The sequence below is a fragment of the Takifugu rubripes genome, chromosome 6 (genome assembly GCF_901000725.2).
Source record: "Takifugu rubripes chromosome 6, fTakRub1.2, whole genome shotgun sequence".
In the NCBI taxonomy this organism is placed as follows: domain Eukaryota; kingdom Metazoa; phylum Chordata; class Actinopteri; order Tetraodontiformes; family Tetraodontidae; genus Takifugu; species Takifugu rubripes.
The window spans coordinates 12,315,657-12,332,020 of record NC_042290.1 but is presented as its reverse complement, the minus strand read 5'-3'; the positions used below and the strand labels follow the sequence as shown (position 1 = coordinate 12,332,020).

Sequence of the window (16,364 nt, the reverse complement as noted above, 5' to 3'; positions counted from 1 at the left end):
ACATATATCAGTCAGCTGCAGGCTAGCGCTCGCTAAAGCTCTGGAACAATAAACAGAGCCGCTGAAAAGTCTTTCCAATAAAAACACCGGCGTGACACTGAGCAGCTCGTACGGTAGCAGCAAAGACACGCCGCGCCGCCGCAGCTGCACGCCAGTCTGCAGCACGCCGCCGCCGCGGCTGCACGCCAGTCTGCAGCACGCCGCCGCCGCGGCTGCACGCCAGTCTGCAGCACGCCAGTCTGCAGCACGCCGCCGCCGCGGCTGCACGCCAGTCTGCAGCACGCCAGTCTGCAGCACGCCAGTCTGCAGCACGCCAGTCTGCAGCACGCCGCCGCCGCGGCTGCACGCCAGTCTGCAGCACGCCAGTCTGCAGCACGCCGCCGCCGTTCGGATTTACAGTCCCAACGCAGAATAACAACAATAAACGCTGTTTATGTGCGTTTACAACCAAAAGACAACAGGTTTAAAATGAAGCTCCCGCTGGGACCTGTGGGCGGGGCTCCGATCCACCAACAGCACAGCGGCATTCAAGGCCTTTCAGAGCTAACACGGTATGGTTGCTAATGCTAGCCTCAGTGTTTACGCTCCTAATGTGAGCGAGCAGACCTTAAGCCAGCGCAGCATAAACAGTGAGATGTTTCTGCACAGCTCTTCTAACATCACCCTGGCGACCACAAATCAGCCTGACACAATGAGCGGTTATAAACACGGAGGCGTTTCTGCGAACAGTCAAGGCTTTCTGACGTCCAAACACGCTCAAGGCCCTCAGACGATGGCCGCGGCGCCTCAGCGGCGTTCCGTATCAGCCTGGGACATAAACATAAACACAGCAGTGACGTGTCAGGACGGATGAATGAATTCATCGGTTGGTTTAATCGGCCAGTAACGAGAGCAACACGTTTCCATTAATGAGCAAAAGGCTTCAGCTTCATGTAAATATCTTTATTTACTTGCCGTTAAAATGATTCGTTTATAGTGGACGATACGCGAGTCGACTGAAATGGTCGACATAAATAAAGACAATTTTCCTCGACTGTACAAAAAAAAGGAAGCAAAATATGCTTGAAACTCTGAGTTGATCAAACAATCAAAGTAATGAACCCAAACGGACCAGAACAAACGTCAACAAGAGCTTATTAAGGAGGGGGGCGAGGCTAATGAGCTGTAATACAGCCGGCCACCAGGGGGCGAAAGAGGAGTTTCAACATGTTCCCTTTAATTTACTTCATACAATCACTTCATAGAACCTTTAAGAATCTACAGTTGCATCATTTAAGGCTGTTTATTTTATAAAAAACAACTAATACTGGCTTAAATATTGTTTCAACATTACAAAGTTAAAGAGGACGTTAACATCACCTGCACAGGTGTGACCGCTCACCTGTGGGTGTGGCCAGACGTTCAGCAGACGCCACGCTGGAGTGGATTCACTCGTTATGGAGGAGTGGAAGGCAGCGCATGCTTGGATACGAGTTAATACGCGTCACAACAGGAGGAGTTAGCATCATAATACAGGAGACATTTACACACACGTTCCCTTGGTGATTAATGAGGATTACCATATTTCATATACAGGTGCTGTGCACGTACAGGCACAGTGGTGCACCAGAGCCACGCACTGGTAAACATAGGTGCTGTTTTCTAACCTGATTTAGGGACAAAGAGAGAGGTTTTAATCCATATTTGTATTAGCTTGGACTTTAGCAACCCTGCTACCGCTAACAGGAGTGAAACCTCGAAATGTAAATACACGAGAGGATTAAGACACGTGAATGGAGATCATAAAACTGTGGACAAAAATGTGATTTTTTTTACAGTGTAAAGGCGCAGCAAACGCTAAAAAGGCCGACAGGCATCAAGTTCCAAGCTGGAGAATCTCCATCTGTGTGAAGGATCGGCTCGGCGTGTCGGGAACGTTTGGACGAAACCACAGCAACAACATCTCACTTCCGGGAAAAAACATTTGCCTGCATTTCGGGCTGCGATTCCAGCTGTTCTGTCAGCTGCTCGGAGCGTCTGTCCACATTCTTTGGCTGGAAAGTGTTTTGACTCGGGGTGGGGGGGGGGGGGGGTCGTCGTGCGTGCCGCAGCATCGGCAGGTCGACTCAGCTGTCTGCAGCAGGGGTCATGTGACCACGCCTCTGTAGACGCCCCTGATTAGCTTTAGATGCTACAGGAAGCGCATGTTCTCGGAGCTATACTGCTGGTTTCCATCCAACCAACATCACGTGGGAGTTCCATCAAACTCTCCGCTAACTAAAACGACTTCCTTCAGTCTTCCTTCATCCCCTCATTGACCTTCCGGACCCCCAGTAAGGGTCACTGGGGGTCTGGTGCCAAGCTGGGCGAGACAACTCGCAGATTATTTAACACATTTCATGCGTTTGGTTCGGAGGCGGTGAGGATTTTCCCATCACCCACGGTTAAACCGTAAAAAATAGAAAATATCCGTTTGGAGCACTTAGAAATAAGAAAATTACGAGTAAAAATGTGTCTGCCGCCCTCTTCACGCTTCCCTCCACTCACCCATGAGCCAACATGCTAGCTTCCCACCATTAGCACGTAGCTCAGTCCATCACTGAGCTGCAGCTTAGCTCCGCCCCTTCTGACTGGTAACTAGTTAGTGACCTCTGGTCCCATAGATCCATCAACATTTCTCAAATGGACATTTTAAGGCATCGTTTTAAGCTGGATCCAGTCTAGCACCAATGCTAAGCTAACATGTTTCGTCGGTGCTCTAAGGCCTGAAAGTCAGTGCAGTTGCCAGATGCACCCTGGGAAACCAGGCGCCTCACAACTCATTTAAAGGGAGTAAATCTCAAACATTTCAGGGAAACTCGGCAACTTCACAGAAACGTGGCTGCAGGTCCACAGTCACACGTCCTAAATGTGGACTATTAAACAGCGAGGAGTCCCGCCGTCACCATGGAAACACCCCTGGAACAGATTCACCGGAGAGCTTTAATGTCCAGAAAAGGTCAAGGGTCACCTGATCTCCTAGATGTGTGAGGGAGGATGAGGAGGACGAAGCAGCTTTCGTTCGGATGGCTGCGATTATTGCGACCCAGGAACATCCTGGAGATGTTCCACAGGATGTTCCACAGGATGTTCCACGCTCCAGGAACATCCTGGAGATGTTCCCCAGGATGTTCCACGCTCCAGGAACATCCTGGAGATGTTCCACGCCGACCTTCACCAGCACCTAAAGGCCCCTAAAGCCACCAGAGATGAGGAAACATTCAGATTTGTGGTTTAAAATTTGCTAAAGTCGGAGCCAAAGTGGACCCAAGGTTCCCAGTTCAGGAAAGGTTTGAATAGGCAGAACGTCCTCCTGACCTCTGAGACCACAAACCTCAGAGACACCTGGAGGAAGAGGAGGGTCCACTGGCATCACCTTCACGTCACAGATTCATTTTAAATATCAGCATCGTCACGGCAACACGCTTACTAACAAAGAACTAACTAAGGAACTAGAGAAACGGCCTCTCCGAGTCTGTTGGACCTCCACAGATCCTTCCTTCCTTCCTTCCCTCCTTCCTTCCTTCCTTCCTTCCTGTAGTCCAGCTCTTCCTCGCTGTCCCCGCCCAGATTAGCCCCTCCCAGCTCGGAGGAGCCGCTCTGCCTTTATACCACCGAGTGTTCGTTGTTGTGGTGGTGGTGGTGCATCCCGCCGCTCAGCACCGTGTGGTTGACGGAGGACGCCGAGCGGTCCGAGCCCTCCGCCGTCGCTCCGTTGACGTTCTCCTGCCGCCGACAGCAGAGGATCTGCCGGAAGGTGGCGCTCATCTCCTTGTCGCGGTACGAGTAGATGATTGGGTTCATGGCCGAGTTGAACTCTGCGAGGAGCAGGAAGAACTTCTCGTAGGTGAGGATGTTGCAGGTGGAGCAGAAGACGTCGAGGAGGAGGATGACCAGGCCGGGCGTCCAGCAGACGATGAAGGCACCTGAGGAAGACGGAGAAACAGAGTCAAGCTCCCACAAATGGAAAAGGTTCTGGACCGTCGGCGCTGCTAACCGCCGAGCCACAGCGGCTTCCCTTCGGACCGTCACAGAACATCACCCAGAGGAACCGCGACCTCCTCAAACTTCAGCCAAATCCAGCTTTCCTCCATTAGGGTCCTCGGAGGCCCGGCGGGACCCGTTTGGAGCGGCGGTACCAGGACCGGCCCATCCTGAATCCTCTGAGAAGCCCTCAGAAACAGCACAGGTGAGGCCACACCTGACCCACGAGGAGCAGCACCTGGATGGACCACCGTCACACTGGAATGTGGCTCCGCCCCCCCAGGAGGAAATGAGGACACATGAAGCTAAACCCTGAACTGCTCCTTCATCATCATCATCATCATCGGTGTCATCTCCGTCACATCCGTAATCATCAGAGCGTGTGTGTGTGTGTGTGTGTGTGTGTGTGTGGGGGGGGGGTCATGTTCAGCAGAACAAGGCGGGAGACATTAAACTCTCAGCCTATTGACACGGAGGTCTGTTATCTGTTAGCGCTGGGCGGCGGCGGCGGCGCCCTGACCTCACTCCCCAGCTATGCGACGACCCCGACCAGAGAAAGTCTGAAAGATCCAACTTTGACTGAAACATCTGAGACTTTTCTGCGTTAAGGTTCCCATGAACGACCTCGTGGTCATCGTCCCCGCCTCTAATGGACGGTGAGCCTAACGGCGTCCAAGATGGCTGCCCATTCACGCCTAGCATCGATGCTAACAGGGGGCGGGGCTCTGTCTCAGCAGGCGGCGGTTCTTGTGTCCTGCCAAGTGTGCTCCAAGTCTCCAGGAAGTGCACTTGCCCCGCCCATTTTTTGGGAAGTAGGCACTTAAAAGACCAGAAGTTCGCTAGTCTCAAACCGCCTATTGAGAGTCCCGCGGTGGGCGGAGCCTGTACCTTGTGGGCTTCTTTTGAAGCGCCACACGCTAACACTCCTACACGTGTCACAACAGCCTGTTCCTCGGCGCTCGCCATCACGCCGGGACAACAGACGAAGAGCTGCAGCGTCTCCGGTGTCTCAGCTGAGTCCGTCCCTCAGAGACTTCCTGCTTCTTCCAACCCATCAGCAGACGTCCTGTCCTGCAGCTGCACTTTGTCTCGCGTCTCCACGTCTCACATTTCCACTAATGTACATTTGCTTTCATGGTTGAAGAGAACAAATAGACACTCGGTATTAAATTCCAGCTCCCGTTAATCTGTGGCCTTCCTCCCTTTTTCCGAGACTCTCCGTCATTTCTTCCTCCTCTTTTCTCTTCCTTCTGTCTCCGTTATCTTCGTTTTCTCCTAAAACCAAACGTGGACGGTGATGTCCTGGCGTCCGTCAGCGACGCGGCATCTGTGGCCATGTGTCGGCGCTGGTATGTCCCGGCGCTCCGGGCTGTCTGGGATGGGACGGAGAGCAGCAGCTTCTCCATAATGGACTCATTCACAGAGCCGGCAGCACCTGACTCGAGCTAATCGGAGCGCTAATCTGAGTCAGCCTAGAGGGATGAAGAGCAACTCTGTCGGTGTCATTCAAACAAATTCCTGAACGGGAGACGGTCCGGACGGTCGGACGCTGACCCTCGTCAGGAGGCTTCAAGTGAACCAGACAGGAAGAACGGGAGGGAAGTGTGTGAGGAGATTAGCCGTGGATGCTAATCCCAGCGCTGCCGCGGACGTTTCTCAAATGTTTCCACATGTTTGTGACCCTCATCTGGCTTTTATTCACATCAAAAACATCCTGAAGTTTGATGTGAGATTCCAGATGAACTCTTGTCCCTCTCTTCCGTAGCCGGCGGAATTTTGTCCGCATGTGTGCATGTGAAAGAGAGTGTGACCAACTGTCTTCCCTCTTTCCTCCCTCCAGAGGAATCGCCCACGTCCGGTTTTCCAGTGCCCAGAAGTGGCGAGGTGGCGGGACCAGTTGCCATCATCTGCTCGCCATGTGTCGACCACATGATAAGGACGACTGCTGCTGTGGGAGAAGGTCTCCGTCCCCGGAGCGTCAGCGGACAGTGGTTCCAACAGCACTCTCCTCAACGGTTAAAAAAATGACCCCACTCAGAAACGGCGGATTCCAGACTGAAGGAAAACACATCACACCCTCATCCGAAGCCCGACTCCCGCAGCCCGGGACAACAAATAAAAGCCCTTCAGGAATTCCAACCAGGAAAGGTTGTACAGCTAAATGTGTGTCGGGATGAAGTCGCCTCCCGGTGTGAAAGAGATGAGATCATGTAAAGCACAGCTCACACTGGGCCGTTATTACTCGCTTATTACAACTTCCAAGGTAAATGAAGTATTTCCACGTCTTCCCCTCTCCCGGGACGACAGCAGGATCTAACTTTCCCCAGCGGAGCCTTGGAAGGCCGCCCTGCAGAGCGCTAACACCCTTCTGCTTTAGATTAACGTCAGAGTAAAGACAACAGAGGCCACAGGGTGAGATAACACAGCGAGGACGAGGGGAATCACGTGGAATCCTGCGGTATGTTTTGTCTGGGACCAACACTTCCTGCTTCCAGGCTGCACTATTCCGTTTCCCACACGTTCCTCTACTAACTGCTCAGGTCTGCTACGTTGCTGCCGTCATTCCAGCCCAGGAGGAGCTTGACTGGTTCCACTGGAGGAGGAGTCTGACATGAAATGGTCACTGGTTCTGGACGCTGGTTCTGGACGCCACTGGAGACCCACAGAAACACGGCTTGAAACGCTCGAGATCAAAATCTGATCCGCATCCACACAGAAACAGAAACAGCAGAAGAAGAACACAACAGCAGCTTAGCATGGTGAAGCTATCAGGCTCCGATATCTTTATGCTTGGACGTGATGATGCTACCGTGGCAACTGCTTCATTGGTGCCCGAGATGATTTAGGAAATGCTAACAGCGATGCTAGCAGGACACAGACGAATCACGTGTTTCTCTGTGCTGCTGTTGACTTTAAATGTGCGATTAAATCAGCCTGGAGACACAGAATCAACAGATGGATCCAAAGGAGACACTGGATCAGCCGGGTCCAACCAGAGATCCTGCTGATGGTGGACAGCCCAGTACAGACGGTCGGTACAGACGGTCGGTACGGAGGGTCGGTACAGACGGCCGGTACTGCGGGTCGGTACAGACGGTCGGTACTGTGGGTCGGTACTGTGGGTCGGTACAGACGGCCGGTACAGACGGTCGGTACTGTGGGTCAGTACAGACGGTCAGTACAGCGGGTCAGTACAGACGGTCGGTACAGCGGGTCGGTACTGTGGGTCGGTACAGACGGTCAGTACTGTGGGTCAGTACAGACGTCGGTACAGGCGGTCGGTACTGTGGGTCGGTACAGACGGTCGGTACTGTGGGTCGGTACTGTGGGTCGCTACAGCGGGTCAGTACTGTGGGTCGGTACAGACGGTCGGTACAGACGGTCGGTACTGTGGGTCAGTACAGACGGTCGGTACAGACGGTCGGTACTGTGGGTCGGTACAGACGGCCGGTACAGCAGGTCGGTACAGACGGTCGGTACTGTGGGTCGGTACAGACGGCCGGTACAGACGGTCGGTACAGACGGTCGGTACTGTGGGTCAGTACAGACGGTCGGTACTGTGGTTAACAGAAAGTGAGTGTTTCTTACCCAAAACGATGGCCACCGTTTTCAGCAGGGACATCATGGTGTCCCGGTTGCGGCGCGGACCGGAGCTGTGCCGCGACATCCTCATGGTCCTCTGGCGCACGTAGACAAAGATGTGGGCGTACAGCGTTACCATGACAGCAAAGGTCACCAGGTTAAACACGGCCCAGAAGATCAGATAGGAGTTGCTGTAAAGCGGCGCCATGTTGGAGCAGGTGTCGAGGCTGCAGATGCAGTTCCAGCCCACGCTCGGGATGGCGCCCATGACGATGGACATGGTCCAGATGATGACGATCACCACCACCACGCGCCTGTTGCTCATGCGCGTGTGCAGCTGCATGCGGAACACGGTAATGTGGCGTTCAATGGCGATGGCCAGCAGGTTGACCACGGACGCCGTGAGGCTGGTGTCGATCAGGCCTTGGCGCAGGAGCCACGTGGACACGGTGAGGCGCCGCGTGTTCGGACCCGTGTTGAACATCAAGTAGAAGTAGGCCAGCCCGGCGAAGAAGTCAGCAGCTGCCAGGTTGGCCATCAGGTAGTAGATGGGGAAGTGGAACCTCCGGTTGACGTAGATGGCGATCATGACCAGGAGGTTGGCGATCATGATGAAGATGCAGACGGTGATGCCCAGGCCCATCACCAGCCGGCTGACGGTGTTCCAGTCCGTGGCCAGGTGCTTTCCACTCCGGTTGTAGAAGAAGGCGATGGTCTCGTTGTAGAAGCACTGCTCGCCCTCCATGGCTGCACGCTCTGGAAGAAGAGACGCAGAGCTGAAGCTGTGTGTGAAGTGTGTGTGTGTGTGTGCGTGGGTGTGTGTGTGTGGGTGTGTGTGTGTGGGTGTGTTTGGGGGTGAATGAACCCCAGTGTGATATGAAGCTAATTCCATCCGGTGGTGTTTTTATGAGAGTTTCTGCTTTAAAGCAGAATTCACACACACACACACACACACACACAAACAAACAGTGCTCACAGCGTGCAGGTGTGTGTGATGGCCTCCAGCCTCCAGAGACGCTGTACCTCTTAAACACAAACAGGAAACAGGTGTGTCTGGAATAGGGGCGTGTCTGCGGATAGGGGCGTGTCTGTGGATAGGGGCGTGTCTGGGGGGCGTGTCCAGTCCAGCTGGCATTGGGAGATTCCAACACTGAACAGCAGCTCAGCTGTTGGTCACTTCCAACGTGGAATGTATGTGAACTCATTAAAGGTCCCAGATTGATGTGAAGTTCAGCTTTGTGAATAATTAAAGGCTTTAAATAATCCATGAAGCTTAAAAGGGCAGAAATGGAGCAACAGAGGTGAAATCCGTTTAAACAGCTTCAGTATCACAGCAGCTCACCCTCCAGATTCTTCCTGTGTCATAAAACACAACTAAAACTTTAACTACCACTGACTTTATTGGCAATGATTCCATGGAAGACACAACATTATGGGTCAATAACATTTAGCTAAGCTAGCTAGCAGCGTGCTAGTTTCAGTAGAATTCCCAACTATGATGATATGAAGGACACTCTCCATTGATGGGAAAAGAAGGAACGTTCCTGGGAGGCATCTCCCTGGAAACGTTCTCTTTCGACAGCCGTGATACACGTTAAGTAATCTGGAGGGTTAGCTTTGACCGTAGCCGCGGTACAGCACGCGTTACTGTGTGTTCAGCATAGCACAGCACAGAGCAGAGGTTAGCATCAGATCGCTGTTTGTGATGGCTTATCTTTGATGTCTGCGGTCGGTTTCTAATTAGTCAGAGGTTTCTAATCGTTACTCAAGTCCAGACAACAGTTAGAGAGCCATTCGTAACAGAGCGAAGGATAAACCCGCAGCCGGAACCGCTAACACCACAAACCAGCGCTCAGCTCTTCCATTTGTCATCCACAGCTCACTTCCATTAAACATCTGGAGGGAACAGCGTCATCAAAAGTGCAGGAAGTGTCACTGGGCCTCCCACAACACTTTAGAGAGTGAGTGTGTGTGTGTGTGTGTGTGTGTGTGTGTGTGTGTGTGTGTGTGTGAAATAATTCCAAAGTATTACATGTGGGTGTGAAAAAGACAGAACAAAACACTTGTGTTTGAGTCGACACACTCGTCTTATTCTTTTCAGCAATGCATGATGAAGAAAGTGTGTATGTATGACAGCCAGTGTGTGTGTGTGTGTGTGTGTGAGAGAGAGAGATAGAGAGAGGACCACCCTGGAATCCACACTGGTGAGGTCATAGAACGAATATTGGAGCTTGATTCAGAACATACTGGATTAAGACACACACACACACACACACACGCTGCACACGCACACACACACACGCTGCACGCACACACACACACACCCTTTCTCTTCAACCAGACTCAAGACTCCTCTGCAAATGTTCTGGTGCCTCTTTGTGTCTGTAGAACAGGAGCGTCCTGGTTCCTCCTGGAGCTCCACTGGAAGCTGCTGGTTCACCGTGACAGTGTCGTTGTGGTTGTCGTGTCTTTACGAAGGTGTGAAAGTTCACAGCAACTCTTGAGACACACCAGTGGAACCAGTGAGCAGTTGATCTGCCTTCAGGCAGCAAAGACGATAAAATAAAGAGCGGCCGACACTTGAAGAGAAGTTGAGAGCAGCCGAAGAGCTCTGGAGCTCCTGGTGGATCCATCATCTGCTCCTGATTATGAACGTCTGCCAGAGGGGAACAAATCTTCAGGAGGAGCCCTGCAGCACCTCAGCTCTGACATGTTATCACCCTGAAGAGGAGGTTTAGTCTGGAGAGCGTTTGTTCAAGTGTCTGGAGCTTTATTACCCCACCAGAACCAAGGCCGTCCGTCACCCGTCCGCAGGAACCTGCTTCTTCACCAACTGACATCCAGAACATGGACCTCTGGAGTTCACACCAAAAACAGGCAGAGCTGCGGCCGCCCGTACCTCCGGCTGGTGTCTGGAGGGTCCGTCTGCTGGTTTGCTCCGTCCACCATCTTGTCTTTTCACCTCCACCAGCTCCCGGAGACTTCCCGTGAGAGCTCCTTCGGGTTCTTCATCATCGCTGGATGATGATCCGGGACTGAAAACGTGGACTTCAACAGCCGTGAGGAGGTTCCGACCTGCCCACTGACATCAGCTCACCTCTAATTAGCTGGTTTTTGAAGTCAACCCACCCCCACATCAACCACAAGTGACCTCCTGCCCAGACGTCCACCGACGTCCGTCCTCGTGGAGGTCCTCCAGGCACAGACACACTTTCAGAAGAGTGAATATAGAGGAGTCTGAGGGGGAGAAGGCCTCGAGGGAGCGGGGAGAAAAACAAATAAGCACAACTCATGGATGAAGAAGGAGACGTCCCTCGGAAGGTGAAGCCAAAACTCAGACGAAGAAGATCAAACAGCAACTTTAACTCCACAGATTCTGATCCCGTTTCTCTTCCTCTCGTCTTCCATCTCAGCCTCCTCGTCCACCTCAGCGCTCCGCACAACGTGCCCATTGTTTCCATAGCAGCCCACCCCAGAACGCAGAGGAAACACACGCACACACACACACGCACACACACACACGCACACACACACACGCACACACAGCGTTGACTCAGGGGGCCACGAACTTCACTCCCAACACCAAACTGAGACGTGTTGAGTCAGAATCTTCGACGGATGAAACAGAACCTCAGAACCGGCGGGACCGCGGCTACAGACCATGTGACTACAAAAGCACCTGCTGACTGGTGGATTCTGTCTGACTTGTGAAAACCAGGACGAAATGGACACTTTTGACAGGAAGTGTCATGGCTGCTGTGGTCACGCGGCCGCCCGAGGTGCTGCTAAGCCGTTAGCGGCGGTTAATTTAGCAGCTTTTTAATTTAAGCAAACATCTTCAGTGGAAAGACATCGTTGGATGCGACGAGTCCACGGATTCATGTTAAACTGGACGTTTTGGGAAAATGAAGCTAAAAAGGATTTTGTCTGCGACAGACGCGCTGATATCGAGGTGGGTGTTCCAGTGGTTTAAGATTCGATTTCCAGCTGCTAAAATCGGGAATAAGGGTAAAATCCATCTGAATTTGCTATAAACTCTTCCAGGGACCGCCGACCGAGGCCTGATGACAAGCTGAAACCAGCGGGTTATTATCCGCCGAGCAGGCGATCGCGCAAATATCTGCCCAATAATCTGCTTTCCTTTATGATCTGTTCCACATGTTTGGGTACTTAGGGTAACGTTTCCGTAATCCTGGAAACGACCTCAGAAACGTGTAAACAAGACGTATAAAACACACACGCTGCGCACACACACACACGCACGCTGCACACACACGCTGCACACACACACACGCTGCACACACACACACGTGCTGCACACACACGCTGCACACACACACACGCTGCACACACACGCTGCACACACACACACACACACACATGCACGCTGCACACACACACATTGCAGCCCATTCAAATGGAAGCCTAAAGCAGATTAGCGGCGACGCTAACGCGTTCTCCCTGGTGCAACAGTCGACCGTCCTGTTGGGGCAGAAGGTCAGACAAAGATGGCCGACGTGCGTCTGACGGAGACTTTATTGGGTCACCCTCCACCGAGAGCCACGGCGGAGCCTCCGTCCCCCGTTGAGTTCTGACCCTCCGCACGCTAACGCAACAGGAAGTGCCGCGACCGTGTGCAGCACGCCAGGACGGGCGTCTGCAGAGTGGACCCGGGCGTGTCCACTGATCACATGACACCGTCCCAGACACTTTCCCTCGATGATGTCAGCGCAGGGATCGGGCCGACGTGTGTTGTGTTGGAGATGTGTTTCTCATTAAAGATGGGATGGAATAAAAAAGCTTTGACTGATTTGAGTCAGAAGGATGGAGGGTTGCTGGAAGTGAAGAAAGACCTGGGCCGGTTCTGGGGCCCACGAATGTTCTGAACCTTGTTTCTGATGAGGATCAGCAGAAGATGATGCAAGCTAGGTCCTGCGGCGCGGGCTAACATCTCATGTGAGACGCCGATCAGCGCCACTTACTGCATTTCCTGTCTTCTATTTTCTCGGTACTTCCGTGTTTCCACTTCCCTCCATCATCTGCAGGCTGACATGCGTTTCCTCCAAGTCAAAGATAAGCGCCACAGTGCGCTGTGCTCAGGCCAACTAGCTAGCATGTTGATTAGCAACTAGCTGTGGTGTCTGCTGCAGTCGGCCTGATGGAGGGTGACCTGGGCGTGGCCTGGGGCCACCTGAGGCCACCTGGGGTGAACGGAAGCGCTGAGAGAGCGCCGCTGCATCGCTGTGTTGAAAAACCGACCATCAAGAATCAGACTGATTCTTGTCTGACCTAAATTAGATGAACAGGAAGGCCGAAGAAGGCCGACGTCACAGGAACATGCAGCGAACATGAAACCAAAGACAATGAAGCGGTGAATTTTTGTGACGGTAGCAGCTGAGAAAGAGGATGTGGCGAGACCACCGACGCTGTCGCCACGGTGATGAAGGTCCAGCTGACATGAGCAGAACAAAGTGGGCAAACAAGACGAGCAGGGCGGCGACCCCGTTACCTGCGTGAATGTGGAAACAATCTGGACGCTGGGAGGAGGAATGGGTGGAATGTGGGTCCTCAGACGTGGGGGAGGAGGAAGGAGGCTTCAGGAATCACAACACAGATGGTTTCAGGACTGGTTCTCCTGACGGATGTCAGGCCGGCGTGGGGAGGAGGCGGGAGCGTCCGTCTTCCATGGAGACAGAAAGGCGTGCAGGGGGAGGCTCGTTTGGTGGGAGCTGGGAGGTCAAAGGTCAGAGTCAAACCCTTCAAGACGTTTTTTGCTGTTTTCTTTTTGGCGGGTGTGAGGAATTCGAAAGCTTCACAGACCTCGTCGCTCCGGGAGGAACCGTTGACGTGATCCGACCTTTAATCCAAAGATTCCGCGAGAGGACGGAGACGATGGAGTCTCCACTCAAAGATTAGCACTATCAGTCACGCTCGGACCGGCAGCCTCAGCCTCCGGCTTCTCTTTCCCTCCTCGAAACAATAAAAACGGAGATTCGGTAACTCGCTGACGTATCTCTGATGTTAAAATGAGTTTTAAATCTCTAAAAAGACGCGAAATCCCAAATGAAAGCAGCCTGGAGGTTCGGGGAGGTTCCTGCCAGAGTGGAGGAGGACAGGCTGTAATCAGCCGCGGGTCACTCTGCTCTCTGGATCCGGTTCTGTTCAAGGACCAGCCCGGGTTCTGCTCTGGGCCAGGGCGCAGCTCCCCTCCTGCCGCCGACGGTGCCGGTTCGGGGGTTAAACACCTTTAGTTCGGCCCCTCCCGCCGCAAATGTTGCCCCAGAGAGGCTGAAAAACCGCGACTCTGGCGCAACAGGTCGCCACATAACGGTGCGCGCGGCGGCGTCACGCATCCGCTCGCGCCGTTAATCTAAAGCTCCGCGTCTACGTGGCAGGTACCGGTGATCCGCGCTGGAACCGTCCCCGTTTGGATCCCGAACCCAGCCCACGGATCGGTTCTACTCACCGCGTCTTCTTCTGTGGAGCTGGAGGTTCGCTTCGTGGTCCACTCCCTGGTCCCGGAGGTCCAACTCGAGCTCTGTCCGGGTTCCCGAAATTCCTCCTCAAGACGCAACTCGGGCGTCGGAGACGCGGCGATGCGGCGCAGAGCCAGGTGAGCCTCTCATCGCCTCCTCCGGCTCGGTTCGGTTCGGTTCGGGCTCCTCGTTCCGCTTCTTCTCGTTGATTTCTCGGAAATTTTCCACACCGAGTTGCCGTGACGCGTCTCGCGCTGCGTCCTCGTGCCTCTCCGCGCCAAGCTCGCGCGTCTCTCTGACAGACACCATCTGCACGAGAGGACCTTTGTCTGCGCTTGACGTCACTCGCGCACGCCCACCCTCACACGCGCACGCCCACACGCGCATCACAATTGCTGTAAAAGTCGGGAGGGAAGGTTGCAGGTTCCAGACAGGTGAAAGTACGTGCGCGTGATTCTCTGACACGTGCGCGTGCTTCACGATGACAACATTTGTCTTGGAAAAGTTGGAAAAGTTTCCTTCCAGCACAACTTTCCCTCTTTTTCCCTCCTCAGCTGCTAATTGGAACCACATTCCTGACGGGGGGGGGGGCGACTCCACCAATGAGATTCAAACATATCAGGAAAAAATTCTGAACCGGGTTAAAAGGAAGAAGCCTGAAGCTCCAGTACGTGTTCAGTCCAAAGTTCTGACTCAAGCTCCAGAACAGCTGCTTCCCGTTTTCCTGCTTTTTTCTGTTACACAGAACATTTCACAGCACAAGTCCTGGTCCCGGACCGTCCTGGTCCTGGTCCGTCCTGGTCCTGGACCGTCCTGGTCCCGGACTGTCCTGGTCCTGGTCCCGGTCCGTCCTGGTCCCGGACCGTCCTGGTCCTGGTCCTGGTCCCGGTCCGTCCTGGTCCCGGTCCGTCCTGGTCCCGGACCGTCCTGGTCCTGGTCCCGGTCCGTCCTGGTCCCGGTCTGTCCTGGTCCCAGACCGCCATGGTCCTGGTCCGTCCTGGTCCCGGTCCGTCCTGGTCCCGGACCGTCCTGGTCCTGGTCCCGGTCCGTCCTGGTCCTGGACCGTCCTGGTCCCGGACTGTCCTGGTCCTGGTCCCGGTCCGTCCTGGTCCTGGTCCCGGACCGTCCTGGTCCTGGTCCCGGTCCGTCCTGGTCCCGGACCGTCCTGGTCCTGGTCCCGGTCCGTCCTGGTCCCGGTCTGTCCTGGTCCCAGACCGCCATGGTCCTGGTCCGTCCTGGTCCTGGTCCGTCCTGGTCCCGGACCGTCCTGGTCCGGGTCCTGGTCCTGGTCCGTCCTGGTCCTGGTCCCGGTCCGTCCTGGTCCCGGACCGTCCTGGTCCGGGTCCTGGTCCGGGTCCTGGTCCCGGTCCGTCCTGGTCCTGGTCCTGGTCCTGGTCCTGGTCCCGGTCCCGGTCCGTCCTGGTCCCGGTCTGTCCTGGTCCCAGACTGCCATGGTCCTGGTCCGTCCTGGTCCTGGTCCGTCCTGGTCCCGGACCGTCCTGGTCCGGGTCCCGGTCCTGGTCCCGGACCGTCCTGGTCCTGGTCCCGGTCCGTCCTGGTCCTGGACCGTCCTGGTCCCGGACTGTCCTGGTCCTGGTCCCGGTCCGTCCTGGTCCCGGACCGTCCTGGTCCTGGTCCCGGTCCGTCCTGGTCCCGGTCTGTCCTGGTCCCAGACCGCCATGGTCCTGGTCCGTCCTGGTCCCAGACCGCCATGGTCCTGGTCCGTCCTGGTCCTGGTCCGTCCTGGTCCCGGTCCGTCCTGGTCCCGGTCCGGGTCCTGGTCCCGGTCCTGGTCCTGGTCCTGGTCCGTCCCGGTCCGTCCTGGTCCTGGTCCGGGTCCTGGTCCCGGTCCGTCCTGGTCCTGGTCCTGGTCCCGGTCCCGGACCGTCCTGGTCCTGGTCCCGGTCCGTCCTGGTCCTGGACCGTCCTGGTCCCGGACTGTCCTGGTCCTGGTCCCGGTCCGTCCTGGTCCCGGACCGTCCTGGTCCTGGTCCCGGTCCGTCCTGGTCCTGGTCCCGGTCCGTCCTGGTCCCGGACCGTCCTGGTCCTGGTCCCGGTCCGTCCTGGTCCCGGTCTGTCCTGGTCCCAGACCGCCATGGTCCTGGTCCGTCCTGGTCCCAGACCGCCATGGTCCTGGTCCGTCCTGGTCCTGGTCCGTCCTGGTCCCGGTCCGTCCTGGTCCCGGTCCGGGTCCTGGTCCCGGTCCTGGTCCTGGTCCTGGTCCGTCCCGGTCCGTCCTGGTCCTGGTCCGGGTCCTGGTCCCGGTCCGTCCTGGTCCTGGTCCTGGTCCCGGTCCCGGTCCGT

The 16,364-nt window shown here is 55.1% G+C and overlaps 1 protein-coding gene across 2 annotated transcripts; it reads right to left on the bottom strand.

The window, feature by feature from the left end:
* Positions 1-921: 921 nt before the first annotated feature.
* lpar1 (lysophosphatidic acid receptor 1) lies at positions 922-14,802 on the bottom strand. Of its 2 annotated transcripts, XM_029837734.1 has the most exons (5): positions 14,051-14,802; positions 13,405-13,554; positions 13,094-13,313; positions 7,591-8,340; positions 922-3,944 (listed from the first exon to the last, which is right to left on the bottom strand). In XM_029837734.1, exons 4-5 carry the CDS (start codon positions 8,327-8,329, stop codon positions 3,625-3,627), a joined length of 1,059 nt encoding a protein of 352 aa, XP_029693594.1. In that variant the 5' UTR covers positions 8,330-8,340; positions 13,094-13,313; positions 13,405-13,554; positions 14,051-14,802; the 3' UTR covers positions 922-3,624. The 2 variants fall into 2 exon arrangements, with proteins under 2 accessions (XP_029693594.1, XP_011603289.1); XM_011604987.2 differs by lacking the exons at positions 13,094-13,313; positions 13,405-13,554 and having other exon boundaries at positions 14,051-14,796.
* Between the last annotated feature and the right edge of the window lie 1,562 nt (positions 14,803-16,364).